Source organism: Aptenodytes forsteri, unplaced genomic scaffold (genome assembly GCF_000699145.1).
Source record: "Aptenodytes forsteri isolate BGI_AS27 unplaced genomic scaffold, ASM69914v1 Scaffold221, whole genome shotgun sequence".
Taxonomy (NCBI): Eukaryota; Metazoa; Chordata; class Aves; order Sphenisciformes; family Spheniscidae; genus Aptenodytes; species Aptenodytes forsteri.
Window position 1 is genome coordinate 367531 of NW_008794411.1, and position 19445 is coordinate 386975.

At 46.4% G+C, this 19445-nt stretch overlaps 1 protein-coding gene across 2 annotated transcripts in view; it reads right to left on the minus strand.

Moving 5' to 3' along the window:
• Positions 1 to 394: 394 nt before the first annotated feature.
• Positions 395 to 19445, minus strand: part of SEPT11 (septin 11) — a 29939-nt gene continuing 10888 nt past the window's right edge. The window contains exons 5-9 of one of the 2 annotated variants that reach the window (XM_009288655.2): positions 18774 to 18870; positions 16792 to 16960; positions 11879 to 12011; positions 10617 to 10804; positions 395 to 2404 (exon numbers count right to left, since the gene is read on the minus strand). In XM_009288655.2, the coding sequence (XP_009286930.1) occupies positions 2389 to 2404; positions 10617 to 10804; positions 11879 to 12011; positions 16792 to 16960; positions 18774 to 18870 (603 nt within the window). In that variant the 3' untranslated portion in view covers positions 395 to 2388. Of the gene's footprint in view, positions 2405 to 5021; positions 6699 to 10616; positions 10805 to 11878; positions 12012 to 16791; positions 16961 to 18773; positions 18871 to 19445 lie in introns of those variants that run through there. The other variant, XM_009288663.2, reaches the window with a different exon arrangement.

The following is a 19445-nucleotide window of genomic DNA, read 5'->3' on the forward strand; positions in this document are numbered from 1 at the left end:
AATAACAAGTGACCGACTCTTTCAAGAGAGAGGCTATGGCACAGTGATGGGATTTTACAGCCTAAACTCCCACTACCACCAGATAAACTCATACTGCAATTTTTAAATTAAAAAAAAAAGTCTAGGGAACGAGAGAAGCATAAGGAGAGGATTCCCACCCCGAAACAGGGGCACTGGGGAAGGTCTCACCGCACAGGATGCTGCGGGAGCCGTCCGGCAGGTGGGCTGGCCTCTGAGCGAGTAACCAGTAGGGTGTTTTGGCAAGCTGGAGGCTACCACAGAGACGGTTGCACAGATGAGCCACAGCAAGGCCCCCGGGGCCCAAGGCGGTGGTCCCTGATGCTGCAGACTGGCCTAGGCACCAACACCGAAAAAAAGACACAGCACTCGTAAACTGGGCATTTTAATGGACAAGTCATTTTCTCAGTAAACAGCGACGGCCTTCACGTGCGGAGAACCCCGGGCCGGAGATCACACTTGCCCTGCACGAGGCACAGGGGTGGCTCAAGGATCAGCATGCCCCAATCCCGTAGCAGCCCTTGGCTGCAAAGTTAATGACTGATTCCAGAAAATACGTGGCTCAACCCATCGCTTTTTGCTAGGTATGGGTGGCCCGGTGCACATCGAGCACCGCTGCCTAAGCCCTATCAGAACAAAAAGGATTCCCTCCTGCAAGTGGTGCAACCTCTTCCCAGTTAGCAAAGCATCCACAGCGTTTTGCAGAATAAGAGAAGAATTAACACAGGCGGGGTTTAATCCAGCAATACCCCCTCAAGGCTTCAACCCATGAGGCATTAGCTACTCTGTTTTGTCCTCAGAAGGCTGAACGTGAAAAGTTTTCTAGATCTGGCTATGTCACGGTAAGCACTGGTGGCTGGAGAGCAGACCCTCAGCAGGTATCTCCTGAGCCCACCGGAGCCTAGAGAGCAGACTCCATTTTTGGTATTAATGCAAATTCTGTCCTAAGCTACATTTGTGCAAATACCCATATCCCTTCGGTTTGGGCAACGGTCAGAAACTCCGTCTACATACCAGGTAAATCGTTACAGCATATGCACAAGGCCATATTTATAGATACAATCGGAAAGATTATTGAAGTCACTTAGTTGGTTGCAAATGTTTCCGGGACAAACAGTTTTTCTGCCGCTTTAGAAAAATAGCCACCCGGCTGGAGGGAGCTTCTACTGATCTAACCCTGTCACCGAGAAGTGCTGAAAAATATTGTGCTTCTGAAAAACCCCCAGCAAATTTCAGCAGAGACCCTTGGCAGCTTGCGCTTCACACACAGATTGGAAGAGGCAAAACCTAGACTATTTAATAGTACCTTTTCCATAGCAGGTTAAAGGAGGCAAATTCCTTGATTAAAGTTCACAGATGAGAAGAATAAATCACTAGTATTCGGTTAAAAAAAAAAAAATTAGTGCATCACCCCACATGAAAAACATCCCAAGAGGATCAGGCTGTCTCCTTCCATCCATCCCAAAGCAGCTAGAGGTCACTACACACCAAGTTTACAAGCTTTGTTTTTTTACCTTCAAACAATATTTTGGTACTTTTCAAGCTTTTTGACTGAATTTCCGAAGTAAACAAAGTTACGAAGATAAACAACTACCCCACATTCAACATTGTTAAAAAAATAATCACTAATCGGGCTTCTTGAAAATAAAATGAAGCCCTTAATCTAAGTACAAGTCAGTGCAGCTCACTTGTACAAGAGATACCCACTTTGCTCATACAGAGGCAGATCAGCCAGAAAATAATAAGGCCTTGACCGTCCAGAACAGGCTCCATCAGTGCAACAATATGCAACACCAGCCACCTCCGCCTCGTGCAACTGCATACTGAAGACCAAAAGTCACCTAGATCTAAGGACTTATTTTCAGCACATGTCAGAGGAGCACAGGACGTACTTGTGATGAAGCGGTGGTGTCCAAAGCAGCCAGCCTCGATCTTCAGAGGCAGAAATGAAGTCCTCCAGCTGTGCACCCTCACCCTCATCCACAGTCTGTCATTGTATTTCTCATCAGCAACGCGTGCATATTACGGCAAAAGGCAAGAAAATGGGGAGGGAGGAAAAACAACAACTAACCCAGTGCAGTATCTCACATTATGGCCAAGCTCTCTCCTCCAGCCGTTACCTCTGTCACTTTTGGTAGCCTCAATTCTGTCGGAGACGCGCTGGGAGCAGACAGATCCCGCATAGAGACACACAGCACAGCGCACCCTCAGACGCACAGGTGGAAAACAAAAAGGGAAGGAGAGAAGGGCGGACGTGATGGAAGAATGAGATGGCTCTTCTCCTGGCGGGGGTGCCCGTAGCCGCAGGCTCTTCCAGTGCCCTACTGTCCACTGGGAGAGAGGGTGTGGGGGCTTTTGGCAAGATGACGGTTACATAAAGAAGAAGCTACAGAAAAAGAGAAAAACAGAAAAGAAAAGAAACAGAGGTTCAGAATTGAAATGAAAAAGTGACAGAGGGGAAAAAAAAAAAGGAGGAATAACATTTTAAAGAAAGTAAGCCACAAAGGGAAGAGTGCACTGGGGAGGTGTCATATAAACCAGCTACACTAGAGAGGCCTGGACCTCTTCAAGACACCGACTGATCTGGAGAACAAGCTCGTGACTGGCACAAAAAGCGACTGACAAACACCAGCACAAACCTACAGAGGCATCTCAAAGGCACAAAACAACCTGCCGGGAAACCTCACATTTCCTCATCCCCTTCTGTCACACCGGTACAAAATGGCAACAGCAAAACAAAGTCACAAAGGGCACGCGAAGACCGAAGCGTTTGTGTAAAAATATATTTCCTCTCCCCACTTCAAGTGTTGGCGCTATTTGTATATGTGACCTAAAGCGCGGACAAGAAATAACTGAGCTTATGCTATAAGGTTATTATTCAATTTGTAATTTGAAAACTGAAATATTTTAACATCAAATAAAGTGACAATATCTAACAGATGCATACATATAATTTGCATTAACACTGTATGGAGGTTACACAATTATTTAGTTACAAACATGGGTTATTTTCAAATAGCAAGGTAATAAAGTTCTACATCTATAGTTTAAGGCAAACAGGATATTAAAAATGTATACAAATACAATATTTCTACCGCTGTTCACAGCTTTATTTTCCGTTAATTGAAAAAAACCCTTCATATTTGTACAGTTCCATGCTGATACACGCCGATGAGAGCATCATGGATATCATATACTGCAAATGCAACCAGGGTCCTCGGAGAAGAGACAAATACGTACTCTTCTAACATCTTAGAAGGGCAAATGGTAACTGGATTCAAATGAGCATATCTGATATGATCACACACAAGAAGACATTTCCATTCTCACTTGGACGTTTTAGGAGAAGCAGAATGAGAGCTACCTGGAGAAACACTGGTCATGTTAAATAAAGACACGCTTAAAGAGAGACACAAAGATACAGATCTCCTTGGCGGGATTTCAAGCCGTCAAAAGCACACAGAGGGGGTGACACGAGTTGCAGTTTTCAGGCTGCAGAGGAGCCCGGGGTGGGTGCCCATCACTGCTTCCCCCCCTCCCCGGCAGCACCACACACCACAGGAGATGCAAGGCAATACATTTAATGACATGAGCTCAAAGGGCGCCTTCCTACTTACTGCCCTCCTGGAAAGTAACTGTGCAACCCCAGTGAGGTTTTGGGGGAGCAAACCCTTATTCATCTCCGCCTTTTCGGCTGACTGCCGGACGCACACGTGCCCACCTCTACAGAGCAATCACGGCCCCTTCTCAGCGACCTGGATTTTGTTTGTTTTCCCATTCTGGGGGTTCGTTCCATGCCCTGGGAACACCATCATCTCCAAAACACACGTTTCAGTGTGCTTTCTTGCTCCTTTATATTATTCCAAGGTTTGAAATCCACCTTGTCAGGAACATGGAGCGTTATCAGCTAGTTATCATTGCTGTCTAACGCACATTAAAGGCTGCAGTGCCTCTCAAGCAAGGCTTTTGCCCATGCAACCGTCTGTTCACAGTTTCACCAGCTGGCTTGCTAGCTTCAGGCATGCAGAGAAGCTGTGCAGGGTTGCTTTAGGCGTTCAACAGGAGCTGGATGTCATGTTCCCTATGGCTTCTCTTCAACATCTCAGCAAAAGCAGATTATTGCAGAAAGTTTTAAAGTAGTTTTAACAATGCCACTTGTAAGTAAGCGGACTTAAAGAACCCCCCTCCCAAAAAACCACAACTGATTTCATATCAGTAGTGAGGCAGAAAAAGGGTGACTCTCTTACTACTGTACTTACATGCAAAGGTGAAAGCACATCCAACTAGATTTGAGTGTATCATTTAATCCATGCAGAATCAGGGGCTACTGTGAAAAAAGGCATAAGTAAAGGAGAGAAAGAAGTGCAGCAGTAACAAGCTAAACATGGCCCAGGGGTTTAACGAGGAAAAAAAAAAGTCATTAATATCTCCTTTGGCAAAAAACCAAAACAGTACCTTTAACTTTTGCAAGTTTACGGTTTATTCCCGGTTTCTCCAAAACAGCTTGCTTTTTGCTGGAGAAAGAAACCCAACTGAAAATACATTAATGCACTTGGCCACAGCCTTCTGTCAAAAAAAAAAAAAAAAAGCTAGACTCAGCTGATTTCCCCTGCCAAATGTCCCTTGAAGGGCTGTTAAATGAAGCAGGACAAATAAATGTTAAAATTAAGTTTTCTACTTGGCACAAAATGCTGCTAATTAAAAAGAGGACATGCACCAGGACAGCTGAAGCAAAGCATACCGCCACAAGCATTCAATGACGTGCATATGATGCGACTGTAAAAAACCCATGCCAAAAACTAAACTTCTTCCTTGATAACTCGAGATTTTAAAGCTGGGTTTGCCAGAAGCCACAAGAACCATAGTTTCCTTTTTCCAAATCCCGCCCTAGGAAACCTATTTAACCTGACAAAAAGTGCATCGTGGTTGATAAGACCAGGAGGTGTGATTTAAAACAAAGAAAAAACAAACAAACAAAAACAAAACCAGACAAAAAAAAAGGAGAAAAGGCTCAACTATTTTATTTCCAGCTTATTTATCTCCAATCAATTTTTGCTGTTTGTCCAAGACATCGTATTTAAATATCTGCTTCCCAAAGCCATGTTTAAGCAGTGAGGGTTAAAAAGCAAGACGACCCAAAAGCTAACCCCCAAACACATTTCCCACTCCAACACTTCAGAAAAGGTGATAATTCTGCCTCTTCCCCTCCCCCCCGCCCAGAGGCAAGAAATTCCACCCCAGAAACAAGCAAAGAACTGCAGTGCGTGAGACTTAAGTGGAGCGAGTTATTTTTAAGAGTGCTTTAAAGAAACAGGAGACTACCTAGCTAGGAGCAGTGGAACTGCTGGCTGTGCATCAACAGAAGAGAAAGAAATCCAGAAGTCATAGGGTAAACATGGCTCGCCACTTCTTGGGAAGGAAGGGAAAGACTCTGTCCGAAAAGCAATGGCATAGAAAATACACATTAAACAGACCAATTTCCACACCGCGCTGGCCACAGAGCGAGGCCTGGCTTATGCTAAGTCTCCTTTGCATGTTCAAGGGACAGCTGAACGGGACATTGTGCCTGGGGCAGGAGGGCCGGTGGGGAATGCGGGGAATATGTGTCCAGGTGCCCTCTCCCCCTTGACGTGAAATTCTGGATCCCACAGCTTTGCAAGTCTGTATTTAAGTGCGTGCAGGAATCCTCCTGAAGGCTCCAAGAGGATGTTGAAGGCTATGTCTTTCCCCCCTGCCCAGGCATTTGGTTCCCTAAGGGCTGCTAACTCTTGCTAAGATCATGCACGTTGGAAACCAGGCACTATTTTAAGAGAGGTTTCAAAGGTTATGGTCAGGCAAGTAATACACGGAAAGCAGTAAGGAGAAATGGTCCTTCTCCCAGGCACCTGCAGCGCCGTTTGGTTCCCACCGCAGCATTCAGCAGGTAGCTACTACACTGAACTGGAAGGGTGGCTGTAAAAATACGCCAGCACATGACAGTAAATCCAAGCCAACCGGTATGATCAAGTCAGACAACAAAACCAGGAATTAATAAAAAACATCATGCAAATGTAATGGCATGCAAGGTCAGTTAAACTTTTGTTATCTACACACACATACCCCTTTCCCTCTCCCCCAACAGCAGGACTCATATTGCTCTAACACCTTAGCTATTGAAGGAATGTGGGTCGGACTAAACTCCAGGGTTTAGCCACACCGGGGACTGGGCTGTGACTCTCGTACAGCAATAATTCCCTGAGGCTGCTTTCTGCAGACCCAGGGACCCCTTCAGCGCAGGGCTATCGCAGCCAGCCCTCCGAGAGCTGGGTAAGCCAGCAGCACTGAGGACCTGATCCAGTCAATGACGCTCACCCGTGCTGCTGACCTCCAGCCCTGACTCTCAGTTCAAATTTGGGGCCAAGAATGATTTACTGCTGCTGGTTTTGACAAGGGAAATACCTGGTATCGTTACCTTGCCCCTCCACCCACCCCTGGACTTCCAGTTGCATACAGCCCTGTACCCAATCCTTCTTCCTTCTTGTTCCCACTATGTTATTAGATGAGTTAATAGTTATTCATGTTAAAAAAAAGGAAAAAAAGAAAAAAAAAAAGAAAGAACACAGATGGCAGAGGCACATTACTGCAAAAGCAGGTGAATGCAGGAACATCCTTGGCTTGACAGGCTTTATGTGAAGCTTGCACTGCAAGTTAAAAAAAGAACAAAAAACAAAAAAGTTAGCAATAATTGAACTCAAAATGGGAAAAAAAAAAAAAACAAAATCAAAGAAAGCTGGGAGAGCCGACACCAGCAACCAGCTCTGGTGTGTGGGCATGCAGATGGATTATGGAATTATAAAGAAATTACACTTCGAGGCTGGGCTCTACTCCAGCCTACGACAAGCAAAAGCAAAAAGGAAAACTGAGGGGGCAGAACTACTGAACAACCAACCACATAAGTTAGTCAAGGTTACAGTCTGTAACCGCACAGCGGCTGGTGTCTTTAAGCTTCATTTTTTTGGAATGTGCATGGCTGGGTGGTACGGTTGCAGGTGTCCAGTTTGGGTTACTTTACACAGGCACTCTTGCAGAAGGCTCTGTGCTTAGCCCTTACCCAAACTCGGGTACCTCAGACCTGGGCACCACGATGTCTCCCAGTACTTCAGCACATCAGCTTTCAGAACCAAGTCAAATCCTTCAGACATCAACAAAACCCTCTTTTTACAGGGCGCTGGGCCAGGCCCTGACATATGTGTTACAGCTCAGGGTATAGCTGTGTGTTATAGCTCAGGGATTGCTTTGGGACTAAGCGTGGTCCTTGATGGCCAGACATTGGACTGGAAACTATTATGTAGAGAGGAAACGGGGAAAAAAGTTTTTCATCTGTTTTCAGAAGTAGCTTGAAAGAAACAGAAACAGAGCCCAAACAGATTGTCCCGGCTCCTGGGGGCGTTGGGGATGAGCAAGTATCACAACGGCATGTGTTGAGGCATGCATGTGGCCGTCTACCAAACAACAGGCAAGCACCAGAAGGCTATTTGCTGCTCCTATTTGGTTTTGCCAATTCCATTGCCAGGAACCATCTCCAGATTGTTCAGGTTTGAAGCACAGTCCCATCCCAAAATTACAGCAGGGGCCTGATAAGTATGCTCAGCCCCACGTTCAGGAAAGTACTTGAGTACCTGCCTATACTACAGTCACACAAGTGTCTGCGGTACAGAGATGAGCTGTCCTGAAAACAGCACACTTCTGTCATCAGGCCAGAGCGGCAACAATTTTAGATGAAAAACACATAAGCTACAGGAATCTGAGAAATAGATTATGAAAAAAAGGTATAAAAAGACAAGTTGTTCCTATAGGAATAGGGCCAAGTTGTCCCTCATGGAGTTAGGCCAGCGGCAGATTTCACCCTGAGCCCTTCCCTCGGGCTTGGACAGCACAGTGGGAAGTCTCCGTTGTCCAAGTTGGAGAAATCTGATCCCACCTTGAGAAAGCAGCATTCCCATGAATTACTTTCTGGGGAGGCTACAAGGATCATGCATGGCAAGGATTTCCTCTGGCAACTGCACAAGAACCACCACAGTCCATGTCAGCACAGAGAAAGGTTAAAAGCCTTACCTAAATAAACTGCAGCTTTTCATTAGAGTGCAAGGAGCCTTTCTAAAGCCTTTAAAAAACCAAGGTGTGCTACAAGGCAGAAGCATCAGCATTTCCCTTTAAAGCTTCCGTTAGTAATTCAGACACTAAAGAACAATTGAAGCAGTTACAGCACCTGGTGTGGAGCGACACTGAAAGGACACACTAAAACACGTGCGTGTTCCTCACGACTGGATTTCTGTGAATGCGTCAGCAAAAGCAGAAACTGCGTTTGTCATGGTCGCTAGAAACATCCATGTATCACACCCACAACACTGTGCATGTGCCAGCCAACTTCACAGAAGCAAATAGTAGCTAACGCTGACCACCAAAAGTTACAAAACTCCCCAGACCATGATATACTGCACTAGTCTCATATCTAAGAGGTGAAAAAACTGACCGTAGAGTTCTTAAAAATATTGAGCTACTAACTCTGTTTAAGAGATAAGAAAAAGGGTCTTTGAAATTTTCTATTCTTTTTAAGGAAACAGGTCACCACATCCGAATTCTCACGTGAGAGAAGACCGGTGTTTCAGCCTATCCTATTTACAGGCATCGTCACAGAACGGTATTTCAGCATGCTTGGACATTAGCTGCCAACACTTATTGTTTCTACGGTTCAGCATGACGCTGATCAGTCTGTAATGATTTCTTTACCCAAGCAGAGCATGCAGCACACAAGCACTCTGTATTTCAGCGGGTGCCAAAGACCAGGTTCTCAGTTAGCATAAAGCAGCACGGCTCCACAGGAGCTACATCAATTTACATCAGCTGAGGAACTAGCCCAAGGCCCTCCCCACCTTCCCCGGGGAAGCCAGGGGCAGAAGCAACAAATGATGGGCACCGAATCAGCAGTAGAGACAGGGGACATGCAGCGAGTGTCAGCTTAACTTCCCAAGGTATAAAAATATACTAGTATATATGCAATACAACAGAATTTCATAGGCTCACTCTGCAAGACAGTTCAGACCTGGCTTAAGTTCACAGGTTAGCAAGGGAGACACACACATCTACACCACATCCCTGCTAGCATTTTGGTTCTTCCAACGGTGACAGCTTAGTGTTAGTTGAGTAGGTTACTCTGCCAGAGTCCGTTAAGGAATGCACCCCTTCACTATCGGCTATTAAGAGAAGCGTGGAACTGTCATTTTTGTGTGCGGGTTAAAGAAGCCTTTTCCAGTGAGATTTGCTGCATTACCATCTTTACAGCTTTCCCGATTGCAGTTATCAACTAGCGCCATTATCACAGATGACCCAGAAAGGACTTGCATGAGTATCCCCTTACTAGGTATGGAAAAAGTGAATGGAAATTATGACAGGAGGCCTCAGAACAGCCTCTGTTACAGTAACCTGTCTTGCTGCGCTATACAAACAAGCCACGCGCAGTCTACTTTACCTCTGCAAGGCTTGTCTGGCTTCTGTGTACATATCACATCTAAGCGGACCTTGTCTTCTGGTTTTTAAAGCACAGTGAAGTAGCCAGTATCACGTAATAAATAGGGGTTCTCTTGCACTAATAAGCAAGCTAAACAGAGCCATCTCCAAGTACAGACTGCAAGAAGGAGGTTATGTCAATTTGGATCAATCTGGAGCTCAAGGTTTTCAGCAGAGCTCTGCAGTGACTTAACTCTGAGCCCAAGTCAATGGCAATGTTCCTCCAGTTTCAACAGAAGCAGAGTTAGGTCCAAACTGAGCACACCTGAAAACCCCACCTCCAAATACTGACCATGGGACAGACTGTCCACAAATACACTTGGTGCCTACTAAGTTGCTGGAATCTCAGAGTACTGGAGGGTATAGGATTATACTTCTAGCATACGAATATAAAATAGTAGAAAACAATGCCATTATCTTTACTAAAAGGTATGGGTTTCTTAGCTTATTATGTCAACTCGATACAACCACAAATGCCGTTTACCTGCAATTACGGTACCATAGTATTTTGTTTTTTTAGAAAAAAGAAACCCAAAACTTCTCGTCTTTAAAGCGAGCTTCCAAGTACTCACATTTGGCACTAGCATTTCCCATGTAAAAATAACATGGTGGTTTTGGTTTCTAACCTACTTCTACTTACAACTATAACCTTAAGGAATGGGAACTGGAGACTACTCTTGGGTGAAAGAAAGGACAGGTAGAGACCCCCGTAATAGTTTTGGCTCAGGCAGATAAATTCGAGTCCAGAACATGCCAGAGCTGGTCCAGAAGATGCTGGACAGATCACAGGTCAAGCCTCCGCCATCCAATTGCTCTCCCGTACCAGTCAGACTTCGACATAAAATTTGAAGGTACTCTTCTAGAGAAAAATTAAGATCATGTCCCTGGCCCACCCTTTAGAAAAAAAATATTTTATTTGATCAGGCTGATAAAAGCCCAGTTTCCAGTCTGGTAATGGGGAAAAGCAAATACAGACATGCAGCAAGAAAGAAAAAACAACCTCCCAAACTGTAATAAACCCTACAAAAGGGCGTGGGTGACAATCCGCTTACTTTTTCTTGTCCTTGTCTTTCTTGGTTTGTTGAGAACCTGCCTGCTGAGCCTGTGACTGTAATAGCTGAGCTGCTGCCTTCTTCTTTTGAAAGTTGTTCAGCTCTTCCTCAAGTTCCTTCTTTTTGTCTTCCACTTTTTTCTTCTCTTCTTGGTGAGTCCTCTTTAGATGGTCAAACTTTTCGTGAAGCTGCCGGGAAAGAGACAATGAGAATTGGACGGGAAGAGAAGAATGTTTCACCCTGATTACTGGTAACAATGCCTGAAGCGGTTCCACTGGCACTGAGGCCTCACTTCACTAGTAACAAGTCATTAGCCTGTCCCAAGCACGCCTGACTTCGTGAGAAGAGCCCTGCAATTAACACACACGCACCCAACACAGATGGCAGGAATTTAAGTTGCTGTAGGAATATGACAGGTCTCTGGACCCTTCCAAACCCCCATGATCCATCCCTCATTGCTTTGTACCTAGGGGACACTCTCAAGCTCGTGCAAAGCAAGAAAACGTGGCCATTCAGGGCGATACTCTTCTCTGGACCTCTGTAGAAGTACACGCTCCTCTGTGAGGCCCAAGAAACAGCTCCCTCCCCAAGCAGGACATCTATGTTTTCTCCGTCCCACAGTAATCAGCGCTGACCTACGCACACCAAGCAAATCACGGTAGGGCAGCTCTCCAAGAGCTCTGTCACGTCCCTCTACAGCTAGGCTGAGTGGGACTTGCCGCCCTCTGGGAAGTCCTTATCGACTTACTGAGAGTCTCCAGAAAGGTGTGATTGCTTAAGGGCAGCACTGGCTGTACCATGGCTGAAGATCCACTGCAAATCAACATTACTTTGAGTAGCAAACATACTCTCCCCTTTGGGTGGGACTGAAGAGGTGAGAGAGCAGAGAGGACTCCCACAGCACAGCAAGGCTGGCATTTCTGTGGGGTACGCAGCCGCAGCTGCTGTTACTGTCACGCTGCAGCACCTCCCACTGGCTCCACAGTACATAGCCTCCTCCAGCTGCCCAAAACCAGGGAATACTCCTGGCTCCATTTTACAGGCACAGAAAAGTGGCAGAGGACTTGTGTGATGGGGTCACACCACAAGCCCATGGCAGGACTGGGAACCGAGTTCATATCCGCTGCTTGAGACTGCTTATGCACAGCAAACACCTTTGCAGGCTTGATGTTGGAATCTGGATGCTCACTTTCTCAGGGCTCTCTTAGAAAAGCCCCAGCCTAAACCCTCATACAGAGTCTTCTGGGTTACAATACACTCACATCTTTCTCTGCTTCCTTCAACTCTGCTTCCTTCTCCTTCACTCGCATGACAAACATCTGCCTCATTTCATCCTCCTTCTTCTGGAGCTCGCCCAGGAATTCGTTCCTCTTGGCTTCATAAGTCTCTTGGAGACTGTTAAAAAACACAGAAAAAACAATGTCAGAGCTGTGTTTCATGCACAGTCATGAGTTTCCAGCCTTTGGTGATCTTACCACATTGTCTTGTCACAAAACACCGTCAGAGGTCCCCGACTACAACAGAGGCATGAACACCTCCACCAAAACCAGCCCTAGCTTGCTAGGTGGTAGCAGTGGGAGACAAATTGGCAACACAAAAACAAGCACACTGTTCCGGATCCTGTAAATCACTTAGCAGGCAGGATGACTGTCCTCGAAAATAAACAGCCACTACGTAAGCATCTACAGCAATCCCTGATGCTCACATAGCTTGTGACCTGTTTGAGTCACACCTTTTCACTTCTCCCACTGTTTGGCCTGAATCGCTTCATTGGAAGTGCAAGATTTGTGGAACAGACACGGGCATATCAGAGTGCGAAATCTGGCTTTATGTAGTTCATTAAGCATGACACTGACACAGAGCAAAACTAATTTTCACTGCTCATCGCTAATGGATTCAGATCAGGGGCTTTATTTAGATAAAGCCACCTTGGGAGATCTCTCTTTCTCCTTTAGCTGTCAAGGAAGGCTAAGCCTCTGCAAACGAGCGGCAGCGTTCCTCCTCCAAATAACCACGTTACTAGATTCCTTCATTCCTTTATTCCCCCTCTACTTCTTGGCATTCCTTTATTTCCCCAGCACTGAGATACCGCAGCAAAGATTTGGGACACAAAATATGTTGTCCACGCACCTCTGAGATTTTCAGATCCTCTTAGGAACTCTGGACGCCAAATTCCTCTTCATTTTATTCCTTAAATGGATTTGGATATTTCAGCCATAATGATAGTGTGGGAATGATAACTATTTCCCCCAAGATGCTTTTTTGAAAAAGCATTTTTAAAATGAAAACTCCACTGATATCAAACAGATAGATTGCATCCCTCCACCTAAGGAGCACATTAACCACTAGGCTAGTGGAACATCTTAATCCCATTAAAGCCAAGCTTTTGCCTTTCCTGGCACGTGGTGGGGTTTTTGATGGCTTTTTTGTTGCCTGGTTTTGTTGTTTGGGGTTTTTTTTTTGCGGGTGGGTGGGGTTGTTGAGCTGGGGAACAAAAACTTGACAGATAAACCCAAGACTTGGGTTTAACACTGCTAATCGACAGGCACTTTTAGGGCACTTTTGCCTCCTAAAATACTCCACAGACAGGATGCCCAGAGCTGCTCTTGCACAGCACTGGCCACCCTGGAGGAATCACACGATTCCAGCTAACCACACCAGTTTCCCACACATTGAAGCAAAAATGCTGACTCCAAAAATGACAAAAATCTTTTAATGGGAAAACAGGGCAAGAGGCATCTTTGGATTCTTAACTCAGTCAAGAACCAGACCACTCACAGCAGATAGACATCAGGAGACTCGAATCAAAACATCCCTAAAATTGAGTCTTGGATTTAATCCTCTGACTGTGGACACTGAAACTTAAATTCTTAAATCCTTCTGAAGGGTCTGGCTAGAGCCTAGGAAAACCCTGAGGGTAGATCAGCCTTCACTGCTCAGTGAGCAAAAATTGAATCTGCAATTAGTGACACACTATACTAGGGAGCAGCAGAGCCTTACAGACCGAAACAGAAAACTCTGCACGCTGCTAATCGTATCCTGTATTGCAAACGATTTCTTGCAAAGCTCATTTCCAAAAACACAGTGCTGGGTGATGGGCAAGCAGGAAGAGGCTGGCAGGGGCTTGCTGTTACATTGTCCCAGGTTCAGTGCTAATCCCAGCTTCAAGCTTAAAAACTTACCACTAACCTGAAAGCCAGCAAGCTTAATTCTCTACTGAAGTGACTCCGACTTTCAGAGAAGCAAAGTTCTCAGAGAAACTGGCCCGGCAACTCCAGACTGCATATGAAAACAAACACACTTACAGCCCTAAGGAATAACAGCCCAAACCAACTGGGATCCCTGCAGCTTCTCACAGACAAAGATGACAAGGGAATTTGCTTTTTAAGTATACAAAACATATGAACCTAGATTACAAGGATAACTTGATTCCCCAACACACACACACTGAACGATGCCCCTGCAAATAATGTTCTTTTAAAAAAAGCATTTTGAGAAAATTAACCAGAGCAGCAGTGAAACCAGTCCACAACAGACGCAGGACAGCAGAAGGGTCTCTGTGCAACAGAGGACCCCATTTCACAGACCAGATGCTTACGGGGGCACTGGTGCTCCCTCCTCACCTCCTGCAGCTTGGACAAGCGGTGGGGATTCTACCAGCAAGATGGGTCTCACAACCATCGCCAGCCTCCCTTTTTCACACCTCGCACAAGCACCTACACAGCACCAATGGTTTGCTGGGGTCTTTCGCCCTGCTCACCCTGAGATTTACAAAAGGCTCCCTGCTCCTGGCTGATGCAAACTGGCGGAAGACCAGTGGTCCCCGTGGCTCCCAGGGCCCAGACCCGGGGGAAAGGCATGCTTTTGATCCCTGGTCTCAGAAGGAAGAACAGAAAGAACCAAACCTACTGTTTTCCTCATTTCACATATACATCAGCCTCGGCCAAACAGCTTGGGATCACGGGTTTTGTTTGTTTATTGGAGGGAGGAGGCACCCAGAGCAAACTGTTCTGAACTAGCACGTACCAGATGGAGAAATTCTGTACATTTTCATTTCCTTTCTACTTATAGCTTGGTCAAAAGAGGCCTCGTGTACAGGAAGCAATGGAAATTCCTCAGATTCCTCAAAGGGAAGGGCTAAGCCCATCTTAAGCCATTGCTCTCCAGAAAGGAAATCTAATAAAGCTTCACACTTGGGCTTCGTAAAAGGACAGGGCTCGACTGATTCCAGCAGAGTTTCTGTGCTGCAAAAGAAATGCAGCTGCTCAAACTCAGCAAATCACAAATAAAACCCTGAACTGACGCAAACGCTGTGTCATAGTGCAGACCTTGCTCGGCTCACCATGGAGTGCTGTTTTCCAGAAACATGAACACAAGGCCCCCATTCTGCCTCCTGCTCTGGAGCCCGCCTGGCTTTCCCCTGTTGAGGATGAGAGATGAACCACGTCCATGGTTATCTGCACAAGCCAGCCGCATGGCTGCCGTCACGGGGATTGGCACGCCAATTCCTGCCACGAGTGTGTGTTATGGGGGTAAACCCACATCGATGCACATTTAATTCTGACTGCCTTCCCCTGGAGCAGAGAGGAGCGTGGGATCCTGCTAAGGCAGCGGGTGCAACTATTGGGGAAAAGTTGGGGAGGAATGGGAAACAGGAAACGAAAGGAGAAAACAAACACTCCCTCCCAAATTCCCACACAGCTGTTGTCCCTAGCTAATGACTTGGGCTTCAGACCAATAAAGCTGTCTGACAGCATAAACTCCGTATTTAGTAATAAGCCAAACCTCAAGCATCAGACCATGGCACCCTCTTCACAGCGCACCTTGGACCAGCTGTGAAAAGCTCTAGGAGGGTCAACAAGAACATTTATCCCAGGATCTCCCCTTTGGTAACCAGTTATACCTCAACACGAGTCACCTTCATCTCAGCATGGACACAGCTGCACTTTTCAAGCCCAGAAATTGTACACGGCCCTGACTTGCAGCAGAGCAAGCTAGCTGCAAAACACAGTTGAGTCTGCAGTGGAAGAAAGGGGGCACTAATGCATCACCTGACCATCTCAAAACCTGCCCTCCTCAAGGGCAAAAAGCGTCAGGAGGAATTTCTGAAGTGATTAACAAACTCGCTATTCGACAGATTCACTCAAGTCTCCACGAAGCTCATAGTACTGCCAGTAGAAAGGTGAGCATAAGCTTTACTTAAGACTGGACAGTTCACAGGCTTTAGGAAAGCAAGAACAAGGGTGGAGAAAAAAAAAAAAAGTAAATCAACTTCCCAACCCCAAAATGAGATTCTCCCAGCTTGAAAAAATGACAAGTCAACAATGTGAACAGTTAACTGATGTTAACTGTTCCCAATCAGACATGCCTACAAGCCCTGATTGCATACTACCACCAGCTCTCTCGCTGCGTCTTACAAAAACATGCCCCCTTCCATGATGCCAAGGACACAAAAAAAACAGGAAACAGTAGCGGTCTTCACGGCAGGCTCTGCATTACAGCAGCCTCTTGGCCATGTGAAGCAATGGACAGTTTCATACGTGGACAGCAAAATCAGTTTTAAGAGTCCAGTGAGGAATTGCTCTCCACACTGAGTGACAGGAGGAGCATTTAGAAATCCATCCTTTCGACACTTTTTAGTACTGGCTGACAGATAACAGGAGATAGACTGAAAGGCACGCACTTGTGAGTGAGGGCCAGCAGCTTATATTTGAGCAAGGGATGCTCAGAGAAGGGCACAAAGAAAACTGATACGACTTCAGCAACAGGGTGCAGATAGATCCGCGGACATGTGCTTCTTCCTCCTAAACTTTCCAGGTTGATCTCAAATGGGTCATATTCTGCCCTCAAAACACATCACCTTCAAGCGCTCCGGTGACATTTTGCAGGCTCTAGAAAGCCTGCACAGCCCTGCTGCAGGGTTGCAGACATTTTCAAAATGTTAAGGCAAGAATTGGCTTTCTCAGCCACCCAAGCTTTTCCTGTGCTTCTCCTGCACAAATCCTAGGCCCTGAGGGCAAGATTGCATTGCAAAAGGTTTTCCATCCCAACCACACTTTAAATCTCAGCTGCTCTAAGTGACCACGGCTATTCCCTCCCTGGTTCTTGCAAACATCGGCAACCCCAAAACCTCCAATCGCTCTGGCCGTACAAGGCCTGAGTTACGCTTTCCTACCTGAAAGGCTTGCTGTCCGGATCCGTGTCCTTGAATCCCATCTCTTCAAGTTTGCAACGCCTGTACAGCTCGTAGTGTCGGGTGTGCGTCTGCTCTCTCAAGTCCTCCATGTTCACTCGGATCAGCATCTCCCGCAGCTTCACAAAGTCGCAGTGATTTTCATTTTCAACTGCAAAACAGAGACCATCCACAGAGAGAATGTTAAACCCAGGAGCCAGGGTCCCCTTTTTCCCTGGACCCGGGCCCCAGTTTAGCAAGCCTGAGAGTTCTTCAGGCACACAAGCAGAACTCCAAGTCAGCCTGCACCAAAATGCCTTGCTGAACTGGGGGTGAAACCATTCCATGCCAACACAAGGGCACCAGTTCAAGGCCTTTCTCTGGATTTGCAAGATCTCTGTGTTGCCCATATGTGACAGAGCTCCTGTCTCTCCGTGCATTTCTGCACGAGCGTGGTGATGATCCATTCGCGCACAGGATTTCACTTCCCACTCAAATCCACTCTAAATCCAAGTCACTGACAGAGGCCCAGGCGGGCAACAAAGTCTCAGTTTGTAGCAGTGGTGAAAGGAATGGTTATGAGAAGACCCCACAGAGATGCTGTACCCTTTCCATGCCAGCTAAGCTTACGAAGGAGCCCTAAACCCCTGCTCCTGGCACCGAAGGGAGGCAGCACACAAGAGTATAACATGGCTTCCCATAAGAACTTCTATTCAGAGCAGGGTCTGGTGCGCCACCATCAGCCCCCGGGTGAGCAAGCTGTTCAGCCTGCACGCTTCAGTGCAGGCCAACGGTCTGGGTATGCTTAAAGACAAGGAGTGGAAGTTCTCTCTTTAGGATGCAACGGCAAGCAGCAGGCATCTCTGCTGCTAACAGACAACTCTGCAGCATGCCTCCGGGGACACAGCGAAGCACTCCAGCTGCTCCCCTTCAGACCAGACCAGCTGTCTCTGCAAAGGGGCAGTTCAGGGCCAGATCTTCAAAGTCTCTCTGGTACCCAACTATATCTCTTTGACTATCTGGTCCTAGTTTCCTGGGAACAGCAAGAACGCAGCAGGATACGTGTCAAGTCCAAGACTTCCCAAACATATCAACTTCTTCCCTATTTGCGAGTTATTCCCAGTGTTATTCTCTGGTGTACACAGCTGAAGACAGTAAGTCTGAAGCTGTTTCAGGGTTAGTTTGTATTATTGAGAAAAACTTGGTGAGTTTTGCAGAACTGTCCTGCGAACGTTCCCCTGCAGCTTGCTGGGCCATTCTCCAACTGGATACACAGCTGCAGCCACAAGCAGACCACCACCGTCTCAACCCTGTACTTCTCAGCACTGGTTGGGAAAGCAAGGACCAGCCCTATCTTTGGCAGCTTCAGTACAGCCTGGGTTGCAAACACAGCCCTAACCAAACTCTGCTCTCCAACAGAAAGGAGCTTTTGGCTGACTTTATGGGGGACTGCATACTTAAGCTTCATGTCCACAGTTTACGATACCAGGACAAAACATACCAAGCAGTCAGTGTTGAATTAGTGCTGCTCCCACTTCAAGTTGAGAGGGCAGAACACCTGCTGACCTCCCTGGAAAATCCCCCAGCTACATGTTTGCATTCAGGCTTGTGTGCAAGGTCCAAACCGAACTACTCAGCTGTCCAAGCCTTCCCCATTGCTCACGCTTTTTTGCTGGCAGAAAAGCATAAAGAACAGAGAACGGAGATTCAATTTTTCATCTTTCAAGCTAATTATTCAGCATCTCCTAGTAACATTACCCTGCTCTTCACCAAAGCCAATGGCTAGGTTGACACCACCACCCCTCCTGCCAAACTCCCTCCATGTCTAGATCTAGGTTGCAAAGCCCTGATTTTAAGGAGAAGTCTTAGAGCTGTGATCTTGCTTTCTTGAGACAGATTTTGAGAAGGATCACCCAGAGATCAATGCACCTTCCATCAAAATGAGACAGGATGACAAGGTCTTATTTGTGCTTTCGGTAACATACCCTGCACAACACCCCAGGGGTACTGCCTGGCTTTTGCCATCTTATTGCCGATCTTCACTTCTTCGGTGCTGCCAACTACAGCAAAAGGAAGGTGGACCTACAAAAGGAAAGGGACAATAAGGTTAGGGATTTCCTTTGTTGCCTTGCCAGGGATTGTTTCTGAAGAAAGCTGTTTACTGTGGCAGCTGTGCTGGATTTAAGTTGCTTAAACGCCTTTGCAATTCATCTGCTGTTTTAGAAAGAGCAACAGGACTGTCTGGATGAGAAACCGGCTTGGACTTAAAGTCCAAAATTCTGAAGTCCTAAAAATACAAGAGACGTACATACTTTTCACGTAATTACCAAGCATGACTATCTTAAGCACAGAAGTAGTCTTACAAACTGGAATTGAGTTTGTACACCAAGGAAAAATAACTGTCACAATAAAAAAAAGAAAATAAAGTACATCCTCCCAAGGAGGGTAGACTAAAAATTCAGGGGGTTTCTGCTGCTAGAAATAACTGCTAATGCTTCCTCTTAAAACGGGCAAAGCTGTGAGCAAGGGGAAGAGCGGAGTCGACCCAGCCCCAGGCTGACACATCTGAGTCACCAAGCTCTGCTACATCCCAGTCTCTCCGTGGGTGTGGTGGCGACAATCTGGGATCTACTCCCAGAAGCGTGGCTGCTGCCAGG